This window comes from Chaetodon trifascialis, chromosome 7 (genome assembly GCF_039877785.1).
Source record: "Chaetodon trifascialis isolate fChaTrf1 chromosome 7, fChaTrf1.hap1, whole genome shotgun sequence".
Taxonomy (NCBI): domain Eukaryota; kingdom Metazoa; phylum Chordata; class Actinopteri; order Chaetodontiformes; family Chaetodontidae; genus Chaetodon; species Chaetodon trifascialis.
In genome coordinates, this window is record NC_092062.1 from 20,716,627 (window position 1) to 20,723,956 (window position 7,330).

Below are 7,330 nucleotides of genomic sequence, written 5' to 3' on the forward strand. Positions count from 1 at the left end.
ATTACCTCCATGGTGTCCACTTGAAAAGGAAAAAGATCATTGTAGGACTATTTTTATTCACATTTGAGTTTCTGTAAACAGTTTGCTCGCATGAACTGAGCTAATAGAGGGAAAAAATGGGTGTAATAATAGCATAAATACATTTATGTGCCCTTCAATTCCACAATTCTGTCTAATGAAGAATCATACAGAATGTGGTAGTAACATATATTACATCTGTTAATACACATTTGCTTTAGCCTGTAAACAAGATTTGTAAACCATCATATACTGACAGTATTGACTACAAGTTCCTGATGTAGCAGCTGTACATTGCTCAAGTTTACATATCTTGAAGTGTACTACAAAAATGACTGCATTTCCCCCAGCTGAACTTCAAAGATTCAGGAATTACCAAGACAGACAAAGACGCACATGAACAAGGTCTTGTGTATATGAAAATGAATGTTTCCCAAACAACTTGCTTAGCATACACTTTTTCTCATTTACTACAGAAAATACATAAAAGAACAATTTCAGTGCCCAAAGCTCTCAGTTTGGAACACCTTTATTGCACCTGAAAGATATGATTTTGTAGAAGTGCGCCATTTGGGTACCACTGAGGAGAATAGTGCAATTAATTTTAGCCGGCACAAGCTGTGATCAGAAAACAGTGTAGTTGTTGGTCTCCCCGTATCCTGCCTCCTGCAGGTACTGCTCGATGTTAACTGTCCCCGACGACTTGAGGACTTTGTCAGAGGCACTTTTCTCTCCTGAGAGGAGCTTGCGGCTCACCTCGGCCAGAGAGGGTCGATCTTGATCCTTCCACTGGCAACAACCCTTAATGACGGAGTATCTGACGGAGAGAGGCGACAGTGTGAGCTTTCCAGCACGTTGTTAAAGAGAAACTCAGCATCAGGTTTGATTGCGTCACATCTGGAGCTTGCAGTGGATACTTACAGCATGTTGGAACAGTTGGAAGGTTTTTTCAGACTTTTCCCTCGCTGATGAAACTGCAGCAGCTCATTAACTGAAATTTCTGCAAATGGAGCTTCACCTGGAGAGAAAAGAGTAAATTTAGTCGGCAGGAGTGGAAGATATAGAAAAAAATCCTCTATTAAGGAATCCAGTATGTGCTCTTACGTTTTCTGGGAAATCAATAGAGAAGCTTTTTATCAACGTCTGTTATCTTACAGATGAAGGTACTACCCATTGATGCAAAGATCATATTAAAATCCAATATTGCCATAAACTAGTCTTGTTTGTGGGGCTGCAATATTGCCTACAATTGTCTAATACAACCATCTGTATTAAAGAGATAATAGAATATAAATAATATTTGACAGCTGAGACGTTTACGTCATCTCTGATATATATTGTAACATATATATTTATATGGTCCAACTTACCCAGTGCTGCCATTTCATACAGTAAGATGCCGAATGACCAGCTAGAGAGAGACACACAGGCAAATAATGGTTCAATTCAGTAAATGCTCTCATTTGCTGCAGAGAAGTTAGTAGCAATATTTAATAAATGATTTAGTTTTACGCTGCAGCAGCATCTGTTTTGAGGATGCAAACTACAGGCAATAACCGAGACGCTAACAGAAAACTCACACGTCGCTGCTCTGACTGGCAGGTCTCTTGGCCAACAGCTCTGGGGCCTGCCACTTCTTCATGCTGGGATCATCTTTCTGAGTGGCCCCTTGGTTCTTCCTCGTGTAGACCCCATGTAGGCCCCAAAGCTTGGCTGTGAACTCCTTGGTGACCAGAACGTTACGGGCACGAATGCTTCCGTGGATAAGATCTTTGCTGTGAAGGAACTCCTGATTGGGCAGAAAACATGGGGCAACTCAGCCAGCTGGTTTCAGTTCAATCATCTTCACCGACAGGAAGTAAATATGTAAAGGTCTTCCTGAAACCTCACAGAAACTGCATGTTTAGAGTATATTATTTATAGAGTATATTGGTGTTTAAAGCATGAAGAGATGACTGAAAGGTTCGTGGATTAAAGGTGTTTATTTCTGGGGTCCATCATTTCGGTCCAGACTGAAATACTCGACAACAGTCGTGGTCCCCAGAGGATGATCCCCTGATGTTACCTTGAGCACCACCACAAAGCCAATGTGTGGTTTGGGGTGAAATGTCGGAAATTTGTTTCCGACAGGTTGAGTTGAAATAACTTCATCAAGTTAACATTTCAATTTCTCCAATATTTCCTGAAGTAGTTTAATTTTCATGAACACTTTTATCACCCAATACCAGCAGAAACAGCAACATTCCCATCAGCCTCAGCTGCAAGCCAACTAATTAGCCAATGTTAGCTTGTTAACATGCCAAACCAAGGTGGTGAAACAAGGTAAATGTTACCTGCCAACATTGTCATGTTAGCGTCGTCACTGTTAGCATTCTGATGGTAGCATTTCATTTAAAGCTCCACTGTGCGAAAGTACAGACTCCAGAACTGTTAGTGTGACTGTAGAGTGTATCTCTGTTTCCCATAACGTAGAAGAAATGACCCAGTGATACAAAAACACAAGGACATTTTTGGGATTGTCAGAATTATTGGAGGGAAACCCTGCTGACAAGTCAGTGCTGACATGCGGTCAGGACAGGGACGTTGTATGTCAATGATTTGAAAGTCAAACAAGCGGTCTAAAAAAGGTGAGGACATATTTCGAAGCATACTAACCAGTGCTGAGGCCACCTGTTTGGCCATGGTAAATATCCGTCTTTCAGTCATCTCACATGGAGGATCCACATTGTCCTGAAAAATTCAAACAACACAAAGAGAAGATTTCAATGAGATAACCTTTTTTTTTTTTGCCTTAGATATTTGCAGCGATGCTTAAAGTGAGTTAACACACACTGCAGCAGCTCACCGTCTGTAAAACATGTACCTGTCTGCATCGCCACAAGAAGCTGAGCAGGTCTCTGTTCTCCAGCTCTTCCACAACTGTAACCAGAGGGGCTCGAAGTGAGACCACTCCAAGCAGCTCTGGCAGGAAGGGATGTGGCCCCACCTGAGCCAGGAAGGATGCAAAGCCCAGGAAGTTGTGTCTTTCTACGGCATCGGCAGAGTCTGTGAAGGGCAAGAATGAGAGGGCGATCAAGGAACACACTGCAGTTACAGAAACCATTTCCCCAAGAGCTCTTTTCAAAAGCCACAAACCAACTTTGAAATTCCAGTTTCTCACCATTGAGGACTCGCAGCACCACGTTCCTGTTCTCCATGCGGGCCCTGTAGAGGGACACAGAGGAGTCTGACTGCAGGGAGAAGGCAGCAGGCAGAGGGGTGACCAGGTTGAAGGACTCAGGCAGCCTCTGACGGGGCAGCTCTCTGGGCTGGACAATGGGAGTGAAACTGGGCTTGAAGGGCTGCGGTGGGGGGCTGGACGCGAAAGAGGGTGTGACCACAGACATGGAGAGGTCTTTTTGGGGGTAAGTATTCGGGGGGTGGAAGGTGGAGTAGGAACTGGGCACGTCCAGAGCGATGCTTTCATGCTCCAGCACATTGATACCTGGTGGAGCTGTGGGCAGAGAGTTAAGGGAGAGGGAGCAAGAGGATAATTATCATTAGATAAATGCAAGGATTTACATTCGAGTGGGTCTATAGAACTGTTTAATCTTTGTGTTGTGTTGGAAGAAATGTTTAACTGAAACCACAGATAGAGAGAAATCATGATATACAGTAGATTCTTAAACTCATCATTATGAAAAACCAAGAACGTATCCAAATGGACAAATGATGGTCTGTTTATGTAAAAGAAATTTTGCCACTGACAAACTAAACAATCAGGTGTCATTTATTTGCATAAAATTCTGTAGAATTAAATGTAAAAGCAAGCACTGTATAAAAGTTATTTTACTTTCGGAAGACTCTGTAATGCAGGAAATAGTGTAAATAGTTGTGGGACTGTTTCCCTGTCAGTTGTTCCCATTCAGTCCTCTGGAGTCTGCCTACACTGTGACAATGTGAATACACTGAGCGTCTTTTATTTATAGCAGCATCACTGAGAAAACTTTAACTAGCTTCAGCTTTCCTGAAACTTTTGAGCTTTGCCTCTCACTGCTGCATTTCTCTTGATTTTACGCATTCTGTGTAACTTTATTTTATTACTATTATTCAGTGGACTTTATTTTCCGTCTTATGTTATGCATTCTCTTTATTCTAAAAACATCCTTATATGCTATTGTTACTATATTAGCTAGTGAGTTTTATCATCCATCTTATTGTACATTCATTTTCTGTCCCTGTTTTATGTTCTTTCTATGTCCTCTCCATGTGGAGCACTTGGTGCATGCGATTTCTTTGTTGAAAAGCACATTGAGCTGCACTCTTGTGTGAAAGGTGCCATACAAATAAAATCATTACTATTGTTAAAACCAGTTGAACGTGCTGATGCGGGGCTCGTGTCTTTCACATTCTATTGGAAGACATTTTTAAAAATGATATTGACCGCTATTGTTAGTAATTTACAAAAGTAGCAAAAGTCAATAAAAATAAATACATAGAAGGTTGTCAAGCATTAAGCAAAAAGAACCTGCACTCACACCTCCTGGATAAAGCAAAATACAAGAAATATACATGTTGGATCAGTTTGCTGACTGTTTGCCGACAGCGATCCGATTTAATCTCTGTGATATGATTTAATTTGTCTAAATCAACAGGAACAAACTTGGCCTCGTCCAGTGTCTTACCATCGATGCCATGCAGCACTCTCCTGGGGGACGACTTTGAGACCTGTGGGCGGATGCGATCAACTTTCTCTGGACAAAAGCGCAGCAGGAAAATGAAGACCAGAGTGACCAGGAAGCTGGCCAGCAGCAAGATGGGCACAATGATCACCTCCTGCTCATACACACGGATCTCTGCAAACGGGAACAGATACAATCCTCAGAGACAGTGATCTCAGAGGGCCAGACGTGTCTGTCTGGGGCTGGTATGTCGTCTGTTCGTCTGTCATCTCAGGTTAACTCTTGAACAAGGCCTCTTATGGCCACAACAAGTTAGTGGCCAAAATCTCCAAGTCCTATCTCAGCTGATAAAACTCACCACAGATCGTGTCTCCATGCTCACAGCGGTAGTCTGCTTCTGACAGTGAAGACATCCTGTTGCGTTAGAAGAAATGAGAATAGAGAATATTTTATTCACTTTTGCCCATTCCTCATACACCTTTCACAGTCAGACCTTACATTCATGCTTCCAATCATTATGTAGAAGCCTCAGGATATTTTCTATTTACAAGAAAACATTGAAGCCTTTGTTGAGGGTAAACAAATGTAGATGTAGATGAAAAAAAACAACAAAGTGACAGAGGTAGTCCTGAAACCCATTCGGTGCCTGGGCTGAATCTGTGAATGGTAACATGATTCTTTACAAGGTATCCAGTATGAGAAGGTGTCTGAGCCAACGTGTAACTGAGACCAGGAACTTCAGATGTTGGATCACTGTCTGTGAGCTCCGTTAAAAAAAAAAAAAAGCTCTGACAACACAACAGTTTAATTTCAGTTCATTTTATTTCAGTCTTTAGGATTCAGCACAAAATGCTGGTCTGTTTTAAGGTGAAGTGACACTATATGAGCTGATTTAAGCATGAGACACACCCTTCACAAAGACACCATCTCTCTACCTGAGGACTCTTCACGTTGTGTGTTTGAGTTTAAATGCTGCTTTAAATTCAGTGAGTAAGAGCTGAAGTAGCACCGCGGCCACACAGGGAAACTCTTCATCCTTCTACGTCACATCCAGTGTCTCTAAACCTGCTCCTCCGCATTTTTTGACACATAAATGTTGTACTACACACCCAAAGGGCAAACATTAATGGCATAACAGCACCGGCTCACTCCCCAAAAACAATCTCATAATCGTAATCTCAGTTTATATGAGATTAGATTAATTGAAAATAATATGTAGTGTATGAATCCTTACCTCAGCTTCCTTCAGTTGCGTCTTATGTCCCACAGAAAGCGTTCAGTCCTGTTACTCCAGGCTCACGTTTCCCTCCTTCACACAGTCAGACACTGATCATACATCCTCCCAGCTGAATGTGGAGTCCGGGTTCAGCTTTGCTTTTCAGACCTTCATCGTCTTTGTTTTTCTCAGGTGGTTTGTCAGGCTCAGGGGATCAGTGCGCTGCTCTGTTTGTCCACCTTCAGTGTTTTCTTAACCCCACCCTCCTCACCTGCACCTCATCCCTCCTCTGTGTTGTTTGCCTCCTCCTTCTTCCTCCTCTCTGTCTCTCTCCTTGTCAGTTTAAGAAGAGATGCATGGCATGCATGGCAGGTTTATGCTAATCCAGTCTTGCTCAGCCTCTCTCAGAGTTTGCTCGACCACATTCTGTGATAGGCTTTTTCTCAGAAGTCGACATATGTCAGCTACCTCTGGTGCTGCCTTCCTCCTCTTTGTTTAGGAAAACTGGTCCTGCCACTCCTTGTCATTTTCAGTCCTTTTGTTAACCATGTTCGACCTTCATTGCACTGGAACTCGTATGACAAGCTCTGCAGTCTCTGGAGTAGCTTTTCAATAATAATACACCACATTTCTTTCAGGTGCATTTAACACAGACAAATAATCCTACAACTTGATTTAAATAGTGTACTATCAATAAAGGAAATGCATTATTACAGTGGTGGAAAATTGTGAAAATGATCAAGTCCTACATGAAAAATTCTACTGAAGAAAAAACACAATTTAAGTATAAAAGTACTCATTTTGAAAAAAATACAAGCCATAAATTATTATATATTACATTATTAGGTTATCAATACATATAGTAATTGTATTTTTTTTTTTCTAATCTGTGCTTTTTTTGTGAAATCTTGGATAATCTGACCCTCCTGAGCCTCAAACACTCAGTTTCTTTGGTGGAACTGCTCACAACTTAAAGAAATCTGAACAGTGCAAAGGGGCCACAGCTCGACACTGATTATATGTGAGGTGGCACCAAGCCAAAAGGGTTCGGAGCAACTGGTTGAATATATGATAACGCACTGTATTTCATAAGATCATCATGTGTTTTTATGCTAAATGTTAATCTGAAAATAAACTAGTAACTGCATCTGTCAAACAGATGTAGTGGAATACAAAGTATAAAGTGGCATAAAATGGAAATACTCCATTACCTCCAACTCTGCTTACTTGATTTAATGTACTTAGTTATCTTCCAATACTGTACTATCACGACATATAAGAGACTTTTCTTGGACACAAATGAAGTGAAAAACAGAATTAACTCCTTTCTTATAAGTATGTGGATTTCAAAGTGAAGTTTCTGAAGAGCACATGCTGCACTACAGACAGTTGGGAATGTGATCAATGTTTGAATGCCTGTTAAGCAGCACTGTCC

The 7,330-nt window shown here is 41.4% G+C and overlaps 1 protein-coding gene across 1 annotated transcript; it reads right to left on the bottom strand.

Moving 5' to 3' along the window:
* Positions 1 to 2: 2 nt before the first annotated feature.
* Positions 3 to 6,122, bottom strand: styk1b (serine/threonine/tyrosine kinase 1b). Its single transcript, XM_070965794.1, has 10 exons — positions 5,914 to 6,122; positions 5,038 to 5,093; positions 4,683 to 4,853; positions 3,179 to 3,511; positions 2,882 to 3,063; positions 2,674 to 2,748; positions 1,599 to 1,807; positions 1,389 to 1,429; positions 940 to 1,036; positions 3 to 835 (listed from the first exon to the last, which is right to left on the bottom strand). The coding sequence occupies exons 2-10, from the start codon at positions 5,090 to 5,092 to the stop codon at positions 643 to 645; spliced, it is 1,356 nt and encodes a 451-aa protein (XP_070821895.1). The 5' UTR covers position 5,093; positions 5,914 to 6,122; the 3' UTR covers positions 3 to 642.
* Positions 6,123 to 7,330: the final 1,208 nt, after the last annotated feature.

Coding starts and splice junctions, on each gene's coding strand:
- styk1b (XM_070965794.1), bottom strand. CDS start 5,092: ATGTCTTCACTGTCAGAAGCAGACTACCGCTGTGAGCATGGAGACACG. Junction 3,512..4,682: donor AGTGCTGCATGGCATCGATG/GTAAGACACTGG, acceptor CTCTGCCCACAG/CTCCACCAGGTATCAATGTG. Junction 1,037..1,388: donor GTATGAAATGGCAGCACTGG/GTAAGTTGGACC, acceptor TTTTCTCTCCAG/GTGAAGCTCCATTTGCAGAA.